This window comes from Danio rerio, chromosome 7, assembly GCF_052040795.2.
Source record: "Danio rerio strain M-AB ecotype USA chromosome 7, GRCz13ab, whole genome shotgun sequence".
In the NCBI taxonomy this organism is placed as follows: Eukaryota; Metazoa; Chordata; class Actinopteri; order Cypriniformes; family Danionidae; genus Danio; species Danio rerio.
Genome location: NC_141027.1, coordinates 73,310,714 through 73,337,500, shown reverse-complemented (window position 1 = coordinate 73,337,500; position 26,787 = coordinate 73,310,714). Strand labels below are relative to the sequence as shown.

At 36.8% G+C, this 26,787-nt stretch overlaps 1 protein-coding gene and 1 long non-coding RNA gene across 5 annotated transcripts in view; both read right to left on the bottom strand.

Moving 5' to 3' along the window:
• Nucleotides 1-8,242, bottom strand: part of LOC141375191 (uncharacterized) — an 8,683-nt gene extending 441 nt beyond the window's left edge. Inside the window, exons 1-5 of one of the 2 annotated variants that reach the window (XR_015496483.1) lie at nt 4,877-8,242; nt 2,202-4,275; nt 1,620-1,712; nt 1,257-1,508; nt 1-1,198 (exon numbers count right to left, since the gene is read on the bottom strand). The exon at nt 1-1,198 is cut by the window's left edge and continues 441 nt beyond it. This is a non-coding gene — a long non-coding RNA (uncharacterized LOC141375191). Of the gene's footprint in view, nt 1,199-1,256; nt 1,509-1,619; nt 1,713-2,201; nt 4,583-4,876 lie in introns of those variants that run through there. The other variant, XR_015496482.1, reaches the window with a different exon arrangement.
• The window catches only part of sbf2 (SET binding factor 2), a 288,968-nt gene that overhangs the window by 106,496 nt on the left and 155,685 nt on the right, over nt 1-26,787 (bottom strand). For all 3 annotated transcript variants that reach the window (XM_087262128.1, XM_087262129.1, XM_087262130.1), the window contains exon 17: nt 11,397-11,465. In XM_087262128.1, the coding sequence (XP_087118254.1) occupies nt 11,397-11,465 (69 nt within the window). The remainder of the gene's footprint in view (nt 1-11,396; nt 11,466-26,787) is intronic.

The window sequence follows — 26,787 nt, the reverse complement described above, 5'->3', positions numbered from 1 at the left end:
CTTTATTCAGAATGTGTAAGTTATACTGTGAAGAAAAGATTAATACGATTTGATAACTTGATTCTATTTCATTATAATAGCTATTACTTGTAATAAGCTGAACTGTTTGCTAATTTATAAGCTGCTAATGTATAGAATTTATTTTTTCATTTGTAAATAATAATAAAAGAAGCATTCTAGATTCATAAATTAAAGTCACTTGCACCAAGAGGAATGAATGAGGAGTTGGACCATTCTAGGTTTCTTTAACAGTCTGTTGTTTAGCTATAATATTAGTAATCATGGATTTTAAAGTTGTAGTGACACAAATAATGAGATGAAAATAGATTTTTAATGTTTTTTAAACTGTCGGGATTTCACTGTATTGACGTAGACATGAATAAGGGAATGATGACAACTGATATGCTATTTTCCTATACAATAATGTTTTTGAAGGTAAAGGTATTTTTTGTGTGGTTGATTATGATATACTGAAATGAAAAAGAGACTGTTGGCAAACATCGAGTATAGCCGTCTAGATCAGGGGTGCTCAACCCTGTTCCTGGAGATCTACCTTCCTGCAAATTTCAGCTCCAACCCTGATCAAACACACCTGTCTGTAATTATCAAGTACTGTTCAGGTCCTATTTAATTAGTTCAGGTGTGTTTGATCAGGGTTGGAACTGAAATCTGCAGGAAGGTAGATCTCCAGGAACAGGATTGAGCACCCCTGGTCTAGATGATAGACACAATACAACAAATGTATTTTTAAAATGTTTTGGACTGTCGCATTTCATTGTATTGATGTAAATATGCAATTTTCCAGTGAAATAATGTTTTTGAAGGTGAGGGTAAATATTTCTTGTGTGGTTAGTTTTGTATGTTGAGGTCAAGGTAAGATTGTCTTTAATAATCGAGTGACCGTCAAATGTATTTTTTATATTGATGTACACTTGGCAAATTATAATAATTGATGTGCTGTTTCTCTGTGAAATAATGCTTGAAATATGAAGGTAAATAGTCCTTATGTGAATAAATATGGAATAATGAATTGAAAATGAGAGTGGCTGTCTAACTAATGATGCATTGTGATTGACTGATGGGATAAAAGAGTGAGACTATTGTGTCACACTGAGAAAGGCATTGTGCCGAAACGTTTGTGTCTTTAAATCACCAGAACAATGTAAAAATAAAAAATAAAAACAGTACGAAGCAATTACTTGATGAGTGCGAATCATTACCTTTTTGAATAAATAATAATACTAAAAACATATTACTGACAGTTTAACTGTTTATTTACAATGAAAAAGCTCCACAAGAACATATTTAGTAATTTGGGGACTTTTTATTTTTTTGGCGGGGGGTTGGGGGGTGGTGGAGGTGTTATGGTGGACATGGCCCTTATTTTCACACCCCAACGTTGACAGATATGCTTCAACCTGTTAGCCAGCAGTCAACTTCGGGGATTTACATCTACCTAAATTTAAAAAGTAACAGTTCCTGACTCCAGTAAGCTACAAACACAAATTCTGTATCATTGGAAAGAAGACACTTTGAGCTTTACTGTGGTAAAGTTACATGTTAAAAACATAAAAACTTATACATTATGAAGTCATGAGGAAAAACATTAAGCCTTCCACAGAAAAACATTTAGCTACAATGGCTGCTTGAGGGTTGTCGCTTTAAACTGATGTACAGTTTGTCAAGATTACTTGTGTTCATTTTGGTGTAATCTATTCATAAACATTGACATGTGGAAAAAACAGCGCCCTAGTGCGTCCATGTCGGGGGATTTAGTAAAACTATTATCTTTACAAATTGGGGATGTAATATACCGGAATGGGGTGGGGGGATTGTTGGGGGGTGGTGTGCGGGGAGGGAATGTTGGGGGGGCGGGGGAATGGGGGAGGGTAGTAAATGCGCACCAGTATTTACTAAATGCGCACAGGAAAGAAAAAAAAAGAAAAAAAGAAAAAGAAAAAAAACAGCACTGAAAATGTGTAGACACAGCTCTTTGTTGTTTCCGACCGTACTGATATGCATTTGTAGGAGTTACCTGGTAAGTTTTTTTGGGGTGGGAGTATTCCTTTGAAATAAACCATACATGCAATTTAATAACATTTAGACTCCTCAAATCACGGGTATTATTTTGGTATTTTTGCCTATATTACGATAGGATAGCAGATATTGCATATTGACAGAAAGTGAAGTTACAGAGAGACAGAGGGGGGTGGAATTGAGAAAGGTCTGCCGGCTGGGACTCGAACTTGGGATGCCTGTAGCACAGCTGAGCAATATGCCGCCGCACTGACCCCTAGGATATGAGCAAAGACTTATTTGTGCCATTATTTAATGTCTAAAACAAAACATGTCTAAAATGTTGCACTTGAAATAGCTGCATTTGTTTTTGCCAGAGCGAGGAACTGCAGAAAACAGAGAGCACAGTTTAAGGCAGAAGACTTTTATTCCACCCATATTTACTTGGAATTCAGGAGGAACACCTCTTCCAAACATATTGTTCATCAAATATGCACTGTGTTTTTTTTAATAATTATTTTTTAGGGGGTTTTCACCTTTAATTGAGATAGGACAGTTGAAGTTACAGACAGGAAAGTATTGGGATCAGAGAGAAGGGTAGGGTCGGCAAAGGACCTCGAGCCGGGAATCAAACTCAGGTCACCGTGAGCACCATGGTGCTATATGTCAAAGCACTTAACCACTAGGCTATTGACATAGATGTCAATTATGCTATAAAACAAAAACAATTGTCAAAATGTACATCTTCTCTTACGTCTAAAGTAAAGCCCAAAATTATTCATACCCCATACTTTTAAGCTAATAAATAAAGAGGTTAAATAAAACAAATGTGTACCATAGCTGTTTAAAATAAATAACTAAAATATTATATGAAGTAGGCTACCTTTGACATAATGAATATCATGATTTTTTTAGCACTCCCACAATATTTATCCATCCTCCCTACCCTTGACCTCTGGTAGAGAACAAAATGTATAGTAGATCTCGCGCATCTTACGAATATTGGCTTATTTGCGACAACCATGCTATTTAGAGCTACACTTTGGTCACTAAGTGAAAGATATATTCTGTCTGTATTTTTTAATTTATGCATTGTCTCCAAATCAGCTGCAGAAATGTCCATCTCCACCGTCGCTGCTTGAGAATTGGCCTGCTCAAATTGACAAATTGGCAAATTTGGGCTGATTGGTAAATCTGGCTTTTGTGCAAAAGTGAGCTCAAGTGCGCTTTCGGTAATGTCCATTCTTTAGCTGGGTCATCCTTAAGAAGAGTGGCAGGGAGTGAAAGATGGCGTTCAAGCCTTTATGTCCTGCCAAGCCAGTAATGAGAGCTCAATAACATGAGTGAGGTTTGTACAAGGCTACTGGAAGTGAAGGGGAGGGAATGTGGATCCCAGAGTTACGGAAAAATGCATGAGGGTTTATATGTGGTGTGAAACAGGGATCATCTGAGGACAGCAATGAAGGCAAATTAGAGTCTTGGTGGGCTTAGAAGTGATTTTGGGTGATGTGTGAAATATGGAGGGTTTAAAAAAACACACTGCTTTTTTTCTTTTCTAAAAAAGTAAAAGATCCTAGCCAAATCAGCCGAAATAGCAGCTTGTATGTTTCCGTCTGGCCCCCTGTCCAACTACTCATTAATGCAAATTTCTACTCAGCCAATCGCATGGCAGCAACTCAAGACGATCAAGCACGGTCAAGATGATCTGCTGCAGTTCAAACCAAGCATCAGAATGGGGAAGAAAGGTGATTTACGTGACTTTGAACATGGTTGCTAGTGCCAGACGGGCTGGTCTGAGTATTTCAGAAACTGCTAATTTACTGAGATTTTCACATCCAGTGAGCAGCAGTTCTGTGGGCACAAATGCCTTAATGCCAGAGGTCAGAGGAGAATGGCCAGACTGGTTTGAACTGATAGAAAGGCAACCGTAACTCAAATAACCACTTGTTAGAACCGAGGTATGCAGAAGAGCATCTCTGAACGCACAACACATCCAACCTTGAGGCAGATAGACTACAGCAAACATTCGGATAAGAGGGTCAGAATTTGCTGTAAATAACATGAAAGCATGGATCCTGCCAGCCTTGAATCAACAGTTCAGGCTAGTGGTGGTGGTGTAATGGTGTGGGAAATATTTTCTTGCTGCATTTTGGGCCCCTTAGTACCAGTTATTTTTTTTTTTTTATAATTCTTGTCACTTTTAATGTATTAATGTATCTAAAAAATGATTAGTTTCTTTAAGGCGAGTAAACCAATTGCCTTAAAAGCAAAAAGTTGACTTAATAATGTAAGTAAACTCATTGTAACTTGGAACTGTTAAGTTGACTTAATTTTTATAATTATGCAAATTGTACTCACTTTTTTGTTTTAAAGTCAACTATTCCCTTTTTACATTGTCAGACTATTTTAGCACGTCAGTTTTCATATAATTACTGTAATTATTACAATATTACATATTTGGTGCTTCATTAAGTCTATAAAATCATCCTTTCTGTATTGAATTTAAAAGACACACTGGATGTCTCAAACAGCAATTTAATTTACTGTATGTCATATTGCTAAATACAGAAAAGCTGAATATATATATATATATATATATATATATATATATATATATGTATATATATATATATATATATATATATATATATATATATATATATATATATATATATATATATATATATATATATATATATAATAAAGGTGCATTGGAAAAAGTTATTAGTTTACTTTTATTTTTTAAAAAGTGAGTACAATTCACAGTTCCAAGTTGCAACGAGTTTACTTGCATTATTTTTGAAAAGTCAACTTGTTGCTTTTAAGGCAATTAGTTTACTCGCTTTCAGCAACTAATCACTTTTTACTGTACACTGTAAAGCCCAACAGTCAACTTTATCAAATGAGATGAGTGTAGTTAACTCAAAATTTACTGAAAGTTGATTCTATTTATTTGAAATCAGTTTTGAACTCAGTGTTGAAGGTAATGAGTTAATTAAATACCTCATTACTTCAACTTAAATGGAGTAAGTAAACAGTACTCATATGGTTTGTTGCAATCAGGTTCCTCAAATGGTTTGAGTTGCCTTAACTTATTGGGTTCTACAGTACTCAGTTGGTTTGAGTTCTCTTTATTTATTGGGTTCTACTGTGCTCAAATTGCTTCGTTTACTCAAATGGATTAAGTTCACAGTACTCATATAGATTAGTTTTTGAACTCAAATAGTTTGTTGCGATTGGTTTCCTCAAATGGTTTGAGTTAACTTAACTTATTGGGTTTTACAGTGTATCTCTGCCTGAAAATTTGTAAAACTATTTTTTTAACTGCCTATTTACACATTTGAATAAACAATTTTCCATGAATAATGAGTTAGTTCACAATATACCAAATTTTCTGTTTGTCTTCGTACACAATGTAACTACAGAAGAGTCAGGTTTTAAATAAGAAAAAATATTGAAAGACTCTTTTGAACTTGATGCTAATGGTCCAATCTGATTCAATGATCGATGCCAGGGGTGTCAAAACTAAGTCCTGGAGGGCCGGCTTCCTGCATAGTTTAGCTCCAACTTCCTTTAACACACCTGCATGGAGCTTTCTAGTATACCTAAAAGGAGCTTGATGAGCTGGTTTAGGTGTGTTTAATTGGAGTTGGAACTAAAATATGCAGGACACCGGCCTTCCAGGACCAAGTTTGAGCAGCCCAGATCTATGCTAAGCTAAAGGTGTCCCTACCAGACATAGAGATCAGCTAAACTGGTATAAAGATGGTAAAATACAACTGTTTAATTCTAAATCAGCTAAACTAGATGGGCTCTAGACTTAAATGAGCTAAAAATGAGGTAAAATAAGCTGATTTTAACCCTCTGGTGATCCTTATCTGTAAATCCCACTTGTGGTTTTCGCAGTCAAGAAGTGATGAATGTCTATAAAGTTCCATGTTTAATAATATTTGTCCTATTTTACTTTAAATTTTAAGAGGGTTTTGTGGCAATAGTTAATATTTATGCAGGAATTATTTTTCCCCATTGAATTTCGTCATTGTTATTGCAGTAAATCCAGGTGAATTAGAGACTCTGCCATTCAAAAACAAAAGCAAAATAAAAAAACAACCTAATGTAATCATGCACTCATATGGTGTAACCTCTAGGTATCCAGTATTACTATTACTATCCAAGAAACTGTGGATTTAAATATACATTTAGACAATCTAAAAGACTAGCAGAGGGTTAAAAATTGATTTCTTAAATTATTTGGGCTCATATTTGTGTGGTATCAGTGGCATACTGTAGCTCTAAGCCTGGAGATTTCTGGAACAATGCAAAACAAATGGGATTTTAGTGATTACTTTCGACGAATGAGGTGTTTAGCACAATCACAGGGGCTTTGTAAATCTCTTATTAGTGTAGTGCTCAGGGTTTGCTGTTACATAAAAGTGGCAAATGCCAAACAGGAAAACTGAAAAACAGGGAACTGATGGTTTGACGAAAGATTACTTTCAGATGTCTTAAAGAAAGACTCGAATTGTTCATGCACAAAATCATGGGCTCTCAGAAATGATTTAAGTGTCAGGTGCAGCTCATCAAAGGAAATGAACAATGACTTTGATCATGAACAGTGAAACCAGATTAGTGCTTGATTGTATTTGAGCACTGAAGTTAGCATGCCGCCCTTTTTATGGTACAGAGAGGAATGATGCTTTAAATCATGGGGCTTGTATAAAAGAGGTGTGTGGTTACTTTTATAAGCATATGCTTCCAGCAACTATACACGTTAGCAAAGCCACCCAAGCAACCGCATGGCAACATGACTGACAGAAACTCTTCTGAATGACTCAGCAGAAAACACATGCAATGTTCTGCCTTTAAAATGGCATGAATAGGCAGAGGGATCTGTGTCGCTATAATGGCGTTGACAAAAAAAAAAAGTTGCACAGAAAAAAAAGGTGCACAACCACCAGGAACCAACCAACAGTATCTAAGGTTTTCGCTAAAATTACTAAGTACAAGAGTGAAAGTGAAAGATTAAAGCAGTGTACTGACACTGTGACACGTTCCCTGATAGATTCAACAGGCAAAATAATTTAAATATCACCTTTATGTATACAGCAACTATAGTGAGACGCGATCCAGCAATACATCTGTGATAAACTGTCTGACGTGCACTGCTCTCTGGGGATTTGTGCTCAAAGCATTCCATACTGACTGCCTGGAGCTCAGACGCTCGCATATACTGCTGAAGCGCATGCCAGAGTGTGTGTGGTCACGTGATGTGCGTTTTCAGCGATATAGTGTGGATGGAGGGCTGTTCAGAAATGCTAGGTAAAACACAGTGTGGACGTGGATTGTTTTCATTCTAAAAGGCCATTTAAAAACGTATTAGTGTAAACGGGGCCTGGGTGTGTGTTTTTCGCGAGCGGTTTGCTGCTAATGGGGGTGAGGTGAAGGATTGCGATGCTGGCTCAGCATCATGGGGCTCTATTATGACGGTCCATGTGCAGAGTGCAAAACGCAGGGCGCAAACGCTTTCAGGGCGTGTCAGAACGCATTTTTGCTAATTTAAGGACGGGAAAATCTGCTTTGTGCCGTGGCACATGGTCTAAAAGGGTTGAGTTTATTTTTTTAATGAGTTATAGGTGTGTTTTGAGAATAAACCAATTAGAGTCTCATCTCCCATTCCCTTTAAGAGTCAGCTGCGTCGCGCCAAGAGCGCATTCGCTATTTACAGGACGCAAAGTAAGTCTAAGTGGAAAAAATGAGCATTTCACAAGCAAACAGTTAACAGTTTTTTTTTAACAGAAAACTGTTAAACAGAGCATCTACTGCGTGAGAATGAGAGATAATGGATCTACTTTCACATTCGCTCTTGGATAGGGAAACCTTTACGCACAGACATCAATTAGTCTATAAATAATTAATTTTGTTTGTTAAGCGCAAATATTCGTTTCAAAACTATTTCTAAATTCAGTTCTAATTTCCAGCAAACGTATAAATGAACAATAATAACAAAGTGTGCTCAAAAACCTGAGTTATATCCTAAAACACATGCTGTGCCCCATATGGTCTAAAACCTGACAGGTGGGCAAATCTAAGCTTGTTTTTAATAAAACAAATATAAATATGGATATAATAAATAATACTGCTAATAATAATAACATTATACAAAAGCAAATTGTTATGAATGAACTGAAAAAGCCTCCCGAGATGAAGAAGACATAAAAGCAGTGATTTTTCATATTTATGTAGGCTAGAAAATAATGTTTTGTAATATTTTAATCCTTTATATTTATATTCTATATCTATTCTTATTATATCCTATATATATATCCTTAATATTTAAATTTTTTCATATGTAAAGATATTTGCCTATTGCTCTCTTGTGCATATTAAGCAGTGCGTAAGCGAGGCGCAACTCTGCGCCGGAGTTTAGACCGGGTTTGTTTTGGTCTAATGGAAAATCTATTATAGTTTCTCAAAATAGCAACGCTCCAGCAGTGCGCCTCAGAACGCCTTCCTTTTTAGACCAGAACGCCTATGGGCGCACATATGAGCGCTAATGCATTTGCTATTTAAACAGCGTAGTGCAACGCCTCAAAAACGACTCTTGCGCCAAGCTGAAACTATCAAAAGACTACTGCGCCGCCCCTTGTGTATGATAGGGCCCATGATGTTTATCCGCCATTGGCAATGGATGATAGCATCGTCTACTGACCCAACCCTAATAGGTGCCCTTTAAAAAATTTAAAACTGCTTTTATTAAAGCTGAAATAAAACAAATAAGACTTTCTCCAGAAGAAAAACACATAGGAAATACTGTGGAAAAAAATCCTTGCTCTGTTAAACATCGTTTGGGAAATATTTGAAAAAGAACAAACGGAGGGCGAATAATTTTGACTTCAACTGTAGGCGTCTGGGTTATGTTGACCACAGTTAGGTGTCTATGACTAAGATAACTGCTATTGTCCTGCAAACAGACATGAGGGTCACCAACGAGATTTCTGATTATATCACAGTCTTCATTTCACAGTGTGAGTCACTGCACACGGATCGCAGAGCAGCTCACAATTAAAAAGCAACAGAGTCGGTTGTGTCTATCGCTATGACAACAATAATGTGGGTATGTGATGGATCGGCGTTGAAAGCCAGACACCCTCCAAGTCCCTGCTGCCAAGACCTTCTCTCTTTCCCACTGTACCACAGCGAAACTGAACAAGCCTACAGGGACTGTCATGCTAGTTATTGGTTTTCTTCTAGTGGAATGGAACTCAAAGGCCTCCGATATATTCCCAGCAAATGCAGATTTCCTTTTTTCTGCTTCTGAGTTTGAAATACCTTAGTATTGATGTTTGCATGAACTCTACAAGTTTTCAGTCCATTCAAGCCTCATCAGTGTTTATTTGTAGAGCACTTCAAGTAATTAGCTTTAGTTTTATGGATGCACCAATATGGAAAATCATTTATAACTGGAACACAACAACCGATGTATAGTTGATAAATGCATAATACAGTGGGGGAAGTATGTATTGAACATGTCATGTTTATTCCTGGAAATCAGATTTCTAAAGAAGCTGTTGACATGGAATTGAAGCAGATTTTGGTAAAAACACAAACAATAGTTTAAATAACTTGTTTCTAATACGTGATTTATTTTACAATTGCCATGATTCATTCATTTACTTCTGCTTTTCCGGGGCCGTGTCATGGGGCCAGCAGTCAACCCCAGACTTCCCTCTCCCCAGACCAGTGGTCTCAAACTCAGTTCCTGGAGGGCCAGAGCTCTGCATAGTTTAGCTCCAACCACCTCCAACTCACACCTGCTCAATAGTCTGTAGTAGTCTTGAACACCTTGATTAGTTGGATCAGCTGTGTTTGATTAGAGTTGGAGCAAAACTGCAGGAATCGAGTTTGAGACCTGTGCCCCAGACACTTTCTCCAGCTCCTCCGGGGGGATCCCGAGGCATTTCCAGACCAGCCGAGAGACACACGGCGCACTCACACTACGCTATCTGAACCGTGCCCAGGCTCATTTCCTGGTTCGTTTGAGAAGTGCTCTGAATCGGGCTCAGGCATTGTTCAGTTGGCCGGCCATGGCCTGGTTGGAAGAGGTGTGCCAGAGCGCAGTTCACTTGAGCTTTGGTGCAGTACGCTTGTAGTGTAAGTGCAAAGCATGCCTGAGCCCGAAACTGAAGATGAGACGTGACTTTTAAGGGACTGCTTCATATGGATTTATTAATCATTCTTACTGTTTAATGAATGCAAACTGTTTGTTCGTATCAAACTAAGTTAACTATTGCACCGAGTGTAAACATGTTAGCACTACAACCAAACTTTAACCTTTTGTAGGATTTCCACCGCATTTTGTGACCGGAATAACACACGCAGCTTTCTGACACTACCTGCCGAGTGCATCTAAGTTTCCGGGAAATGCTTTTTTTTTTTTCTCTCATTCACCGTGCGGTATCAAACATTGCATGAAAAATACACGCTTAGAGAAGTTCCTCGAATCTAATATTTCGTTTGTAGCGAGGGACATGAATGAATTCCCTGAATGAAAGAGCCAAACTGCAGTTAAAGTCCACCATTTAATAATTTGGCAAATAATTCGACTACAGATGTCCATGTAAACACAGTCACTTTGTCCCCTGTGTGTGTGTGTGTGTTTTGACTCTGAAAGTCAGCGCGCCCAAATAGACACTCCCACACCATGCCTCTTTTCTTCCTCCGACACTCCCCCAAAACAAAGCTGGACACGCCCACTTTTCTGACTGTTTCCAAAGTAGAGGTGTGAAAACACCCTGCTGAAATGAGGGGATTTCATGGCCCTTTAAAGGTTCCGTAAAGTGCTTTCAAATGTGCATTTTTATTCGATGTTTGACGTAATCTCAACTGAAAAATGGTAGGTCATAGAGAAACTCCTCCCCTTTAAAAAAAACATCCAATAGTATTTTGTTTTTTTCACAGCAGTGTCAGGGACAGTGGTTGAACTCAAGCACATCAAATGAGAAGCATCTGGAGGGGGGGGGGCATGTCAGATACTAGAGAGCATTTGATTGGTCATGATTTGATGAGAAACTGAAGTGAAGGTGACGAGAAAAAAACGTTGATCTATTTAGGAGTAAGTAACAAAACACAATTTTTGCATGTTTGTTTTGGTTTTCTTCTAAACGCAAATTTTGTGCCACTCTAGCTTATTGATATCCTTTAAGACTAACATACTAACCTCTAAAAACATTCTTTTATTTCAATGGTTCAACTGAGCAGATGGAGACAGGTGTAAAGTGCTTCAATGAGTGTCCGTGCCAGCGTTGATGTGCTGTGATTAAAATTCAGTAACCGGAGCTGCCTGTGTGTCTGCTGCCAGTCTGAGCTCAGCTCACACTTACCCGGTAAAAGGCTGTGGTCAAGGGCAGCAGTGCTGCGGCTACAGTGTATTCCTCTGAGCTGGAGCAGTCCTGCAATTAAACACAGATAAACAAGACGTTACATGATCTCCCTGAAGTCTAAGAGCTGATGATGAAAAGAGCTTTGGTCAATTGTGCATCAATTATGACATCAGTTTCTATTTTTCTACGTTATATAAGTCTTAGGCTACAAAAAAAAAAAAAAAAAAAAGAGAGAAATGGAATATTAAATAAGAATAACAGTGGGCGTGGCTTGTTTTTTTACTGCGAGCTGATTGGATGTAGTAATGTTGGCATTTCATTCAGAAAGATTGGGAAAATGGTTTGGGGTGAGTTATTAAAACCTAACAGACTCCTCCTCCTCCTTACCATTTCTGTTTGTTGTCAGAACGGACAGCTTGAGGTGCGTGGTTAAGTATGTTACCCACACCCACTACCTCAGACAAACGTAATCTGACAAATTTAACTTAAAACAAACAGGAAATGCATTTTCATTTGTTCATTAATTGAAAATTTAAATTACAGGGGCAAACCATTTTTATTTCTTAATGACAAGCACAGATGTTCATCCCAAAACTTGCAATGTGAGCTAAATAAATCAATATGGTTAGCTTTGATTACATTTGTAATTTAAATTAAGAAGCATTTTCTGTCTCAGACCAACTTCACATTAAATGCTGCTCCACATTAAATCTATATAAATATTTAAAGCTGTGAGGCTGTAAAAATGTAAAGCTTTGGATCACTTATAATGTAACCACTTACATGCAACTCAATATGAGACGGGCTTATAAACTGTTGACCTTATTCTAAAATGCGGAAGTGCGCCTGTTTCCGCGATTGTCTTTGAACTTCCGATTCAGTCGGGAGAAATGACTAGGAATATTAAACGGCAGAAAACGGTCAAACTACTTGCTCTACAAACAAATGTTTGCATGACTATACAGACCAAGTAGGATAATATAATAAGGAAATATCAGTTTGCAACATCAAACAGCGAAACAAGCAGTTTTTAATGTGTAAAAATGAATGGAAGTGAATGAGACCGGAGGTCTCGAGCCAAAAAGGCTGCGCCCGCTTGTCGGTGAAGAATAAGGTGAATATAACCTATTAACAACAGCAGAAGAGCCCCCTGGTGGCCAAGATAAAAGCTTGACCACTGGTTGATTGATTTTTGTTTAAAATGATTGATTATTGAATTATTAAAGAGCACCTATGAGGAAAAACTTTCGTAAGCTGTTTGGACAGAAGTGTGTGAATGTATAGTGTCCCCATTGTCATACTGGAGTGATATAAAGCCAAAAAGTCTCTTTTAAAAAAAATTCTGAGGTTAAAATAGGATCCAAATCCCAGTGATTTTGAGGCCCACCGCAACATGACGTGGTTTCCCTGCCCACCAACTGATTGACAGGCAACATGTTTCTATAATAACAAGTATACTGTACACATATCCACAGAACATTTTTTTTGCAAATGAACTGGGATTATAAGTTTTTAAACCAGAGCCTGTTTCTAATAAAATCAGTAAAATCGCTGTGTAATACTTATTTGCCTCATAGTGTCAGTAAACGCTAATATGTGTATGCGTGTGTGCAAACGGCATTTGTGTGGGACTCATCATTCCAGAAAGGCTTGAATAAACTCCACCACAAATACATGAAATAGACTAATGAGCTGTGTATCAGCTTCATTTGTGTCTGTTTCTATCACTGACTGCAGTTTATCTGACGTAACAGAGGAGAAGCAGACACGTCCGTGGAAATGGTGGGGAGAGCAGCTCATTTGCATTTAAAGCCAAAGGCTACAAAAACAGCTGTACACAGACACCAAAATAGGCAGATTCTGGAGGCTATAATAAATAATCTGATGGATATTTTGAGCTGAAACTTTACAGACACATTTTGGAAAAACCAAAGGCTTATCTTACATCTTGTTAAAGGGGTAAAATAGGTGCCCTTTAAAAGAGCTTTGGTTAAATGTGCACAAAGACATGACATCAGCTGCTATTTTCCTACATCATAAATCTTACACTGCAAAAAAAAAAAGAAAAAAAAAGAAAAAAAAGCTTTTTTCATTTTGAGTTTTTGCCTTTTTTTTTTCTAGTCCAAAGATCTAAATATTCATAAATCAAGAAGCATTTTCAAGATAAGACAAAAATATTGTTTTGTCTTCATGAATAATGAGTCAAAATTAAGTGAATTTTCACAAACTAATTCCGAGAGGAGCACGTGATTGACCGCAGCTGGTCTCTCATCTACAATCTTAGTTCGCCAATCAGATTAATCCAAACTCACTATAAGTATTCTAGCAAAAAAACAGTCCCTTATCTTTGTATTCTGAAGAAACCCCCCCATCCACCCCTTCTCCCCCATTTCTTCCTTTACCACAGGGAGCTCTCGAGAACTACCTGATCTCATACTCCCCTTACATGCTCAAACGACCAGGTGGGAACCCTGGGCTCAATTATCTCCGAGCTCAGGGTTCTCTCCCGGGACAGCATGCCAAACCTTCTAACATTTGTCAAACAATATCTAAGTGTGAACTCTTGAAGTGAGTTTGTCCGTAAAACAAGCAAAATAATCTGCCAATGGGGTAAGCAAATTAACCTTTGTATAATTAATTAACTTGTTTTAAGTAACTCGTTCATTTTTAATTATAATTTCTGAAAACAAAACAATATTTTTTTTTGTCTAGAAAATGCTTGTTTTAAGAACTTTGAGATATTTGGACTGGAATAAGTCTAAGTTCCTTGTTTTTTTTGGGGGTTTTTTTGCAGTGTATTACAATTGCCCCTTTCACAAAGTGATACCGGTGAATATCGACAAAATGTTCGGAATGACTTTACCGGTAGATTCAAAATGGTCACACAGGCAGGGATGTAATGGAATTTTTCCGGAAACGACCATTCACACATCCATTCCAAAATACCAGTAAATTCTGACATCATTACCCAGAAATGAGCTCTAAACGGCTGCGCTTGTATTTGTAAACATTTGACTACATTACGCGATGCGTCAAGCAACTGAAGGAAGACGAGCTGAAAAGTAAACAAACAAGGGCTTATCGCAAGCATCTTATCGATAATATTTTACACAGTTAGCATTAAGGAGCATATAAATATTATCTGATTGACACCTAGCAGCTAAATGTGTCTGGAAAAATATTCAAAGGCTTTCATCTTCATAAACAGCGCAGATGTGAATGCGAAGTGTTCTGATTGGCTAAAGTAGACGTCTTACGTCAGCGCGTTCTAGACGTGAATGTGCTCTTTCCAGAAATCTTCCTTCTGCGTTTACACAGAGCAGAAGGAATGTTTTTTTTTTTAAAAAGGGCCTGTTCACACATACAGACCTTTCCGGAAAATTGCCGGTAATTTTCCGGAAAGGTCTGTATGTGTAAAAGGGGCTAATATGTTTTCATATTCATTTTTAATGTCCAGATATCACATTAATGAGTGTGTAAACATATCACATTTAGGTAAATAACAAAGTCATGGGTATTTTCAAGAGGGTTGTCATCCACTTCGTCGGTTTCCAAATGCTTTCAGGCTGCAGTCATGCATATGCTTTCAATATTTTACATAATCGTGGATCTGACACAGTTTTCAGGCTTGCTCCAATTTTCAATTTAGGAGTGATTTACCATCTTCAAATTCCAAACTGACATGACACTGTCGTATTTAAAAGCAATCAAGCCATTAAATCGAAACTGGGCTTGTTGTATAAAAAGATCGGAACTCTGTGAGGGAGTGACATTTATACTTTATTGGGATCTTGGAAAGAGTAAAAGCCAGATGACTCTGCTTTTTAATGAAAAACAAAAATAGCATGTGGTTTTATAGCTTCATGAAAAGTCCCTGATTCATGATTTGTCGTGTATGATGTGGCACTTAAAAAAAAACAAGTGGAATTGATAAGCAGATAAAAAATGGCTTACTTTTATATGTTCTATATACAAAAAATAAGCTATAGGGGCAGGATTTTATTGCAATACAAAAACCAGCCACCATCTCTGTTCTCTATCCCGGCATATGCATCAGAATGTAAAGACAGCAGCAAATCAAAACCATCAGTTTGTGTGCAAATCTGGCATGCCGGACCCCCTATGGATGGTTCAGCTCGAGGTATTTCTCCTTTCAGTTTTAGCGGAGCATCAGGTTTGGAATGAACTGCGCGCTTTTGCCAGAGGAGCTGGAACATTCCATCATTCTAGGCTTCTGTACACAATTAAATCACTGGAAATGAACTCGGAGCAAGGTCTGTAATCCTTTACCATCAAATGATCCCAATTACCCTGCAGGGAGACCTTATCCTGCTCACACTAGATTGTACTGAAAACAATGTCAGTGACTATTGTCTGTAAATAAATGAAGAATAATAGTAATATTTAAAAATCCACCATGTCTAAGGTTTGTCGTGTCTTTTATTCTATAGTTTAGTCTTGTCTTCCTGTTTCCTCCTTTGTTTCCGGCCACATGCTTCTTTGTTCTTGTTTTCGTGCTTTTATTGGTTGATTTAGTCATGTGCCTTGTTTTTCATTGGTTTACTAGTTACGTCTTTTTCTAGTCGTGCCTCAACACCCGCTTGACATCAACACCCGCCAACCCGCCAAATGCGGGTAGATTTCGGCGGTGGTGGGTAAGACAGACACTCCCACTAGCCACTTTGGCTGGTGGAAAATAATTTTCCCAGATAATAATTTTTAAAAGCAGGATTCAACAATAAGGATGGTCCAATATGCATGCACAGGCGATCGAGAAGCAACACGACTGACAAAAATAACTGCGTTCGCAACTTCGCGCGAGCAAAGCAGGTAAATACCGGATGAGAGGATAATCACTCGCGTTAACAGCTGAGGTGATACGCGCGACTGTTTATAACGCGTGTGCGCTCCCGTTTCCTTTTGTGAAGCAACTGTGTCTAGAAACACAACTTATGCGATCGATTATCTTTCAAATAGACTGAAAAAGGGAGGAGCATGCACCTACAGGCTACAGTCTTGCTGCTTTCCAGAGTTCCAGAGTTGACTTATTGTAAGCAGCGCCAGTTGCTTTCGGCTTAACCATTATTTGAAAAGATAATTTATGGGTCTCATTAACCATGTGTGTGTGATCATCCTTTCATTATCACAGAGTATGTTCTTTTTTACCTGCTTTCTTTTGCATTAATATGGTTTAATTATCATTTATTTTACAATAACATTGTTTTAATGGGAGAATAACTCCCCATTTATGTGTAGTTAACTGGTGATATGGGACCTTTAGCCAGGACATATGACTGTGCATATGTTATGTTAAATAAAAAGTATAGTATTCAGCTATATTTTGCATGTTTTCACACATTTAAAAAGTGTGGCTAAGAAATAATTAACTGTTTATTTATGGTGTGGTCAGAGATTAATTGGGTAAATCACGGTACCGAGTCATGCGACTACGGTAATATCGAAAAAAATTAATATTGCGGTATGACGGTATTTACAATACCGTTACATCCCTATAAAATACAGATACAAAATTACATGTATGAGTCACTCAAAGGCAAGGGAGTAAAAATAAGTCTATCCAAAGATGGAGAAATCCTGATGTTCAACAGAAGGCTGTTCCAGGGCCTTGGGGCCACAACACAGAAAGCTTGATCATCTTTTGTATGATATATATGTTGTAAATCTATTAAGCTGCAGAACAAAACACCCCAAAAGGGGACAATAAAGTTTACAGTAACAATAACAGTCAACCACCTGAATTGAATCCAATATAAAATACAAAATAAAGCTCAGATTTGACAGATGAGACTCGCAGAACCATCAAGATTTGACTGAAAAACTCTTTCTTATTTTTATGTTTGTATTGTTTGGGTTTTTACCAAAACCTGGTTCAATCCCACGTCAACAGGTCCTTTAGAAATACTATTCCCAGCAAATCCTTATTTCCCTCACTGTATAAAAAGTAGTTATTACACAGTCAGTTCAGCGTGTACAGTAATTACACACATGCAGTACAGTACACGCTGCACATGCCAGTATGAAAAAAAAAAGTTACTCATGGTGCGAAATACTGTGTCACTCACAGGTCAAAAGCTCAGGTCAGCAGGGTGTAGGTTTGCTGCACGTATGAAACTTTACTCATCCAGGAATGAGGGAGGATGTTGAGCGACTGTGACTCATCACTAACTATACGTGCTGCTGAACGAGTGTTTGTGGAAGTGCACGTGGAATGTGACACGTCCTTCCCCCCTGTAGTTCGGTCTGCTGTAGCATCTGCAGTCATATGATGGGACTCATTTATTTCCTGTTTTACTCTGAAATGCTCGCTGTGAGGCAGGAAAATGCTATTTGTCAACTTCCTACAAAACGAAAGCTATATTTTGGTCGATTTCTAGGAATGACTTTTACATAGTTGGTGGTTGGAGATTCTGTGTAGTTGACAAAACTGCTTTTCCGTAAAAGAGAAGTTGTGGCCAACCTAACTGCTTTCAAAGCATATTTATTAGTTTTTTTGTCATCTTTTTTTAAATAAAAGCAAAAGTTCCTTTATTTTATTACAAATATTTATAAATTATTATTTTATTAAATTTTTTTATCATTTTAATATTCAATTAAATTTAAAAATGCAATTTTAAAAAGACTTACTTTTCTCACTTTGAATTTATTTCTGCATTGGTGAAGCTCAGTTTTCACAATAATATTTGTTTGTGGGAACTGTGACTAAAATGTCAGCATTCGCTTAGTAAGAACATAATACATTGATCAAAAATAACAATAAAGGCATTTCTATTATTACAAAATGTATTTCATATAATTTCAGATCATTTAAAAATACTGTTCATGAAAAATATACTGAAACAAAATTACTTGCACATTACATTCATCGTTAAAAAATATTTTAAAAACTTAGATATTATTAAGATTGGTTATTAATAGAGCACCAAATTCATTTGTTATAATTCCTTATATTAATAATTCCTTAATATTCTCTATATTCTTATCATGTGATCCTGAAAATTACGATAATGTCACCAGAAAAAAAAAATCATTTAATTTTAATACATATGTAAACAAAAAGCAGGTATTTTAATTTGCAATAATAAACAAATAATTTCAAGCCATATTTTTAATCAGCTAAACTTCTTCCGAAAACATTTAATTTAATAATTTAATTATATTACAATTGAATAAACATTGATTTTATACATACATATTTATATATCAATAATTTTACGGTTCATTCTCAAATAACGGCAAAAAAATTGTGTGAAATGACAAAAATTTACTGTAAAATAATGACAAAAATTTACTGTAAAATAATGAACAGTAAATTATATAAATTTCCCTAAATTTAAATTTTTGGTAAATTTCTGTTATTCAACCTCTGTTATTTTACAGTAAATTTCTGTAATTTAACAGCTGTTATTTTACGCTTTTTTCCCGGCAGCTGGGGTAAATTACGATAATAAAATGAACCACAAAAATTACGGATTTATATATATATATATATATATATATATATATATATACACACACACACACACACACACACACACACACACACACACACACACACACACACACACACACACACACACACAAGCGGACGACAGAGACTGCATAAGCCCTTAGAGGAGGAAAAATAAAGAGTCATTTTAAACTACCGCTGATCAAATCATTATTAATAGATAAGTGATATTCTAAGTTGATCACTCTCTTTTGTATGTTGCAGTGCTGTATTTATACCATAGTAATAGTAGTGTGTTGAGTGTTAGATGGAACTCATCTTAAAGTCTTAAAACCGGAGATGGCCATCTGTTTCTAATGAGTCTCCTGTTTTCGTTACTGCAGACTAGTCCAGTAAACGGAAAGAAAGTAGAAATGCCCGCATGTGTTTAGCGTTTTTCCTTATCACAAACACAACAGTAATCGTGTAGTGATTGCATTGCTTTGGCTTTTTCAGGGTTAATTATTGTAATTTCCTGATTGCAGAGAAATACTGGGAAATCTCTGTAACTGATGGCATTTCATGCTGTTCAGCCCTATAATCTTAAAATGTGAGCAAAATCAGCTGTTTTGTTGTAACTTTAGACATTACACTAGAGAATCATTCAAATACTAGCTCTAAAGTCATGTTGGTGAATGAGCACAGCAGTTCCTGCGGTTCTGATGTCAGCTGCTGATGGGAATGAATCGCCGAAGAAAGTAGTTCCTCATACAAAAGGATTTTAAGACTCTCCATGTTTGATTTTCTTTTTTATACACACGATTATGTCATCCAACTGTTGTATAAACGCAATATCACAGTGTGATATGGTTGTATATCGTCACTGGTGGGACACTAAGAACGTCTCCCACCAGTGCCGATGTACAGTCACATCGCACTGCTACTCGTGTGATTTTGATATATATCTAATAACATAACATTTAATATTCACACCCACAATATAACCTTGGCAGACGATGAAACTGGTGAACACATTGTGCACTCAAAAATGCTGGGTTAATGTAACTTAATTCTAAGTGTGATACAGACTAAACTGACTGCTGGCTTAATTTCTTTAATTAAATTTTGTAGGACAAACAATCGAGTGTTTTAGTTTGCCCATATTTTAACCGATTTGGGTTTAAATCACCCTTGTGCCATTGAAAAAAGAACAAAACTAGCCAAATCAACGGACGCTAGCAACCACAGACAACATTACTCACATTGTCTTTTTACTTTACTTTTATTGCAATTATATATTCTATCTCAGTCATTCTTCATTGAGGCTGAGCCAAATATCATCACCTCCTGTTTACCTGGCCTCATGAGAAGTGTCCTGGGGAAGCTGCACTTGTTCAACATGGGAATGATGCACTTTACAACTTCCCAGCGCATTTAATTCTGCAGAGAATTGCGTAAGTTCACCTGACCGCAAAGTCAGATATCGCTCACTGAATGCTCTTTTTCCAGGAAAGAGACTTCAGCACAGTGGGCCTCCTGCTCTAGAGCTCACTGGTGATGGTGGCAAAACAACTGCAGACAAATGAACTAAAGAAATGAAATCTGCAGGCGGTGCACCTAAAAACCCCCCAAAAAAACAATGGTGTGAAAGCCCAGTGTGCCTCGCAAGCAATTAACTGTCAATCACAGAACTCACAGGCGAAGATAACATGTTTTCTTTAAAGGCCTACAAATTGTGTGTTTACCGTGCTTATTTAACATATAATTATGTTTAGTTACTAGACTCAAAACAAGAGGATTAATGTCCATGTCAACATGAAGTTGCTAAGACTTTTAATTTAGTACGTTGATGTACTTCCCACAGAAATGGAATATTGAGTAGGGAGCGGGGATTTCTTTTTGTGTGTAATTCCCAATAGTAGCAAACTAACGTGTGTGAATATTGTAAACTGTCGGAAAAAAGTCTTGTAATTTTTCTCAGTTGTAAGAGCACCAAATAATAACTTGACTTCTAGTTGATCATTTGAAAAAGTGACAGAAGGTAGATTTTTTTTCTGATAAATCATCAATTGAGCTGCATCCCCATTCATCACAAATAATGCAAAAGACCTATTAGAACCCACATAGACCCAAGATTCTCACACAAATCTGTCAAGTTTGGTGAAGGAAAAATCATGGTTTGGGGTTAAATTTAGTATGGGAGTGTGTGAGAGATCTGCAGAGTGGATGGCAACATCAACAGCCTGAGGTATCAAGGCATTTGTGCTGCCCATTACATTACAAACCACAGGAAAACTGCTTGATTTTGAAATCGTATGCAGCGATCAAATGAAGAAAAAGAAAAGGGTTTTATTTCCAGGCGAACTCTTGCATTAAAGTAACGCTTGCAGATCATCATTAGCAAAAGGCTGCACTATTATCCATCAGCCTGTAGACTCTCAGTCCCACTTTAAACAAATGTGTGTCTGACAGGCTGAGTAAGTGTTTGCAAAAGCCCCCCGCGGACCAAGCCGGTCGGCGCTGGTCATTACCCCGCGGCTCAGGAAATGACTGGGATGCCATCGAGCATCTCCACTTCAGAGCATACCAGACCTCTGCTGGGCTTACACAACACCAGAAGCCTCCGCAGCTGGAGCAAACGCACAGCAGAGCAACACAACAATCTGTAAATAAGCCTTATTAATGGACTTTGCAATGAGGGCCTGTCATATTTATTGTCTGGAAAGATAAGTAGAGTTCAAGAGCACTGACTCCAGCTCCATTCCTGCGTCTGAAATCACACCACACTCAAAATATATATCGCTGTTTGTTCAAACTATTTATTTAAAGTGAGCTGAAACAACAAAATTCTTAAGATTTTTTTTGGGACTACTTTATGTTCAATCCACTGAAATTTGTTATGCAAACCTAATCAATCTGTGTAGGTGCAACATGAAGAAATTGTGCCGAACCAATCATTTCTGTCAGTACAGTGACACCAAAAGAATACCAGCCACCAGAGGAATGCACAACTAAATGTGTGTTAACAGCTCTCTGAGTTTCTGGGAAGTTGCGTAAAATCTTGGATGAGCTCCGCTGGGATGGGGGATCTTTGGTACCAGAGCTCTGTCTTCTTCAACATCTGGTCAAACCTGGCGACCTCTAACAGAGCCAGAGTCCAGACGCCTGAGGTCATGCGCATGTTTGGACCACAATTAAATTGTCTACATAAAATAACAAACACTTAGGGGGGAACAACAATAAATGTCGGCTAGCATTGACACAAAAGCAATGTGATTTGGAAGGGAAGTTGGAGTGGATGTTATAGACATGTGTGAGTGTCGGCTTGTGTGATATATTGTGCTGACGTTTGCTGCTATCATAAATCTGAATCAAATGAACGCATTTGTAAATATTTCCATACATCCTTAACAAATATGATAAGGGACCATTTAAGGTGTTCTGAATAAAAATAAAATAAAATGAATAAAAATGTCTTAATAAAACTTTTTTGTACAGTATATGTAAACATTTTGGAATTATTCTCAGTTAATTTACTAAAGAAATATTTGCCAGCTATGATAGCTTACTTTTTGACTAATTTAAAGGCAACAGCACTTGATTAATTTGGATTTTAATTAATCTACCAAATAGTATACATCGAGTCATTGCTCAGATTCCCAAAGTTTAAGGCCTCTATTTTAATGATCTAGGCGCAAAGTCTAAAGCGCAGGGCACAAAACCATTAAGGGCGTGTCTGAATACACTTTTGCTATTTTTAGGAGAGAAAAAATACGCTCTGTGCCGCAGCGCATGTTCTAACAGAGTTGAGCTTATTGTCTTAAGGAGTTATGGGTGTGTTTTGAGAATAAACCAATCAGAGTCTCATCTCCCATTCCCTTTAAGACTCAGTTGCTATTTACATGGCAGACTTTGTAAGTGGAAAAACTGAACACTTCACTAGGGAGAAAATCTGCAGCACGAGGATAAAGAATGATCCTTCTCCAATTGGCCTTTACTTTCACTTTTTCTTTCTAATTTCCAAACTTTTATGATTTTTTTTTCTTTCTGCCGAACACTAAAGAAGCGATCCTGAAAATAGATGAAAACCTGTAACAATCAACTTACATTGCAAAAAAAAAAAATAAATAAAATAAAAAATTAAATAAAAAATACTTTGGAAGTCAATGGTTTCAAACATTTTTCAAAATTTCCTCTTTTGTGTTTAACAGAGGAAAGAAAATCTTGAAGGTTTTAAAAAAAGTAAAGGTGCAGTTTTTTTTTGTTTGTTTTTTTGAAAACCTGAGGAAATAAACTATGTTTAAAATGAGATGAAGCAGCACAATTATTGAGATATATATATATATTTTTGCAACAACTTAATTGTTCAATCCACATAACTTTGTAAAAACTAACAAGTTAACTTAATTCCATCAATCAATCCCAGTATGGAACCCAGCATTCTTACAGAGTACAGTATTTAAAGCAAGTACATTATTAAATGACTATGATTTAATGTACTACTGCAATATTTAATTTATTATTATTATTATTATTATTATTATTATTATTATTATTGTTATTATAATTAAGTGATTAAATGAACTAAAAATGAAATGTAACTAATCACATGTAACACTGCTAATAAATGACCAGAAATATTATAAACTGTAAAAAGTGATTAGTTGACTTTCCTTAAAAAAAAGGGGGAGTAAACCCATTCAAATTATTAAGTAAACAAACTATGTGAATAATGCTAAAAAATAAGTTAAGTGTGAACCCAAGCGGCAACGTCCCGCTCTCCCTTGTGAAGCCAATATGGAAGTGACTGAACCTGCAATTCATCCACTCGCCTTTGGGTGGCTGGCTCCAAGAAATCCAGATGTTCACTGACTGCAATGGTAAATTGGCTGATTTTACAGCTGATAAAAACATGTTTACAGCCTTGTACAAAAGATGGTTTTGGTGTATATAGGTAATAATACCCTTTATGACAACTGTGGAGGGTTAAATTTTTATAACTTATCCGTTTTGTTTAAGTCATATTAAGTCTGGGCGAGGCAGTGGTACAGTAGGTAGTGATGTCGCCTCACAGCAAGAAGGTCGCTGGTTCAAACCTCGGCTCAGTTGATGTTTCTGTGTGGAGTTTGCATGTTCTCGCTGCCTTTGCGTGGGTTTCCTCCGGGTGCTCCGGTTTCCCCCACAGTCCAAAGACATGCGGTACAGGTGAATTGGGTAGGCTAAATTGTCCGTAGTGTGTGTGTGAATGTGTGTGTGTACGGGTGTCTCCCAGAGATGGGTTGCGGCTGGAAGGGCATCCGCTGCGTAAAAACTTGCTGGATAAGTTGGCGGTTCATTCCCCTGTGGCGAACCCGGATAAATAAAGTGACTAAGCCGACAAGAAAATGAATGAATGAATATTAAGTCTGTATAATTAAGGGCGTAGCCACTTGAGTGACAGCTAGGTCTCACTGCTCGCTGTCCCGTCACCTCAACTGATTCCGAATGATTAGCAGTTGAACTCAGCATATACATGGCATTTTTATTTGGTTTTATGTGGCTTTACACAATTGCCTTTTAGAATTACTTCCTGCAATTATCAGATGATATGACATGCTGTGCACTTAACTGTGCTGTGAGTGAAACGATATGCTAATATACCATCTCTACAAATGTATTTGTTTTATTTAAGATTATTTATCATTTATAATAGTCTTTTGAACTGTAAAGCTCTCCAGAATCTGGCATATTGACTATTGGTAGGCTCTAGAATAGTCATCTGAAATGTTGTCATGCAGTGTTATGCCCGGATTTCATAAATATTCTTGCAATAACTAACACAGACTATATTTAAAGTGTTTGGAAGTAATTTGCGTTTTCCTCCTGTGGAAAAAAAACGTCATAAGAACAATGTTTAGTAGCTCAATGTATTACAGCAGTTCAATGATATAGTATACAACCAAGCACATGTGGTCAGAACACAAACGAGTCAGAGGTAATGAAGTATTAAGCGTTTCTTCCAAAGAAAAGCCTGTCTAAGCAAAATGCTAGCAGGCGTTTGCTCCACTAACGATCCGCCCTTATTTGGTATCCCCCGGTGGGTGCGATGACACATAAACAATAGCAACGGTTGGCCACGCCTACTTGTAGCTTCATTTGCGCTCTTCAGAAACCTATGGGTGACGTCAAGGATACTACGTCAATATCTTTTACAGTCTATGGTGTGAACGTAACAGTTCTAAGTTACAGAAGAATTACTTCAATATTTTAAGTAAAATCCACTTGTCACTTTTAAAGTTAAAAAATAATTTTTTACAGTGTAGTTTGCTGCATCACTTGCTGTATTGCTAAAAACAACATCTAAAAAAAGAAAATAGGAAATAATTACAGCAGAGAGCATTTTAAAAAAGTCAGAATAAAAAAAAAAGAGTCAAAAACAAGCAACAGATTCACATTCAATTCTCCCGTGTGTCTGTGCAATCTCCAGCTATTCTTAGTGCAGATGCAATAATAAAAAACAGAACTTGAACAATCAACAATGAAGGCGATGTAAGAACTCGCATTTACTGTAATATGAAAGCAATTAAAGTGTCGAGGCGATCTGCTATTTTTGTTTGTTTTGCAGCTCATCTGAGACGAATCCATTGACCTCGATGCAACACAAAAAAGCGAATCATGACAAATTCTCTGGAGAATGTGGACATCTTGTATAACGGTTTCTGCATTTGCTTAACACAGCAGTGCAAAGAGCAGAGCTAACCACAAATCACATCAGGATAATTAAAAAATTCTTGCGATGCTTTTCCTGATCTTTCGAGGAAGATTGTCAAACATTCAGGCCATAAACTCACATTGTTTAACCTGTAATGTGAGTTTTGTTCTTCGAAAACAGTGGAAACCTGACGGGAAACAACGATTTATGAGAGCTCTTCTTCAAATCATAGAGAAGACTTGCTCTTACTCCAAAAGTCTAAAAGTGAATTTCAGAAGAATATTTCTGAGGGAACATGTGATTTATGTTTACATCAAATTATTATTATTAATATTATTGTTCATTTTTGGTAACAGTTTATTTTGATGGTCCATTTGAGTATTAGTAGACTGTCAGCTTAATATCTGTTGATACTGCTCCTTCAACAGACATTGAACTGACTATAAGAAACTTTGCAAGTACATGTCAAAATACACTAACTCTAACCCCAACCTAACAGTCTACTTATAATCTAATGAGCGTTAGTTAGAATGCAGATGCAAAGTAACTTAAATTCAACAAACGGACCATCAAAATAAAGTCTGATTTTTTATTTTTTTTTTAAAGAGTCAGTCTGACATAAGAATACAAGAATATTTCTCATTAAAAACCCTCTAAATCTGGTGAAAACTCTGTTTCAGGTGCATATTAAAAAGTATTAATAACTGTAAATTATGCATAATTACAAGCAAAAAAACAAAGCAAACAAATTTAAACTTTTAACCTTAACCCAAAGTGCATGTTGGTAATTAATATTACCCAGCATATTATGCTATAATATTTTTTTTTTCTGTAGATTATAAACACTTTAAAAGTATTTTTCTTCATTATATATGAATGTATATAACATATTCGGGAAAATATATATACAGTACACAATATATAATGCAAATAGCATTATATATTACATCATATATATATTTTTTTGCATTATATATTATTTTATATATAATGCATATCACATTACATAATACACTATATTATCACAAATAAATTATATATTGGTTTATACAGGGGCTAATTTGTGAACCCAAGACCTTTGAAATCTGATCCGGCACCTCATTTTACCGATCCCCCTCCTCAATTGCCCTCCTCCCCCTTCCACTATTCACTTTCACTATCTTCTGCAACACTTTAACCTTGTTGACTTTCATCCGCGACACCTAAACATCCTTGGATAACATGCCAGATCCGTTATCCTGATCTGTTCCAGG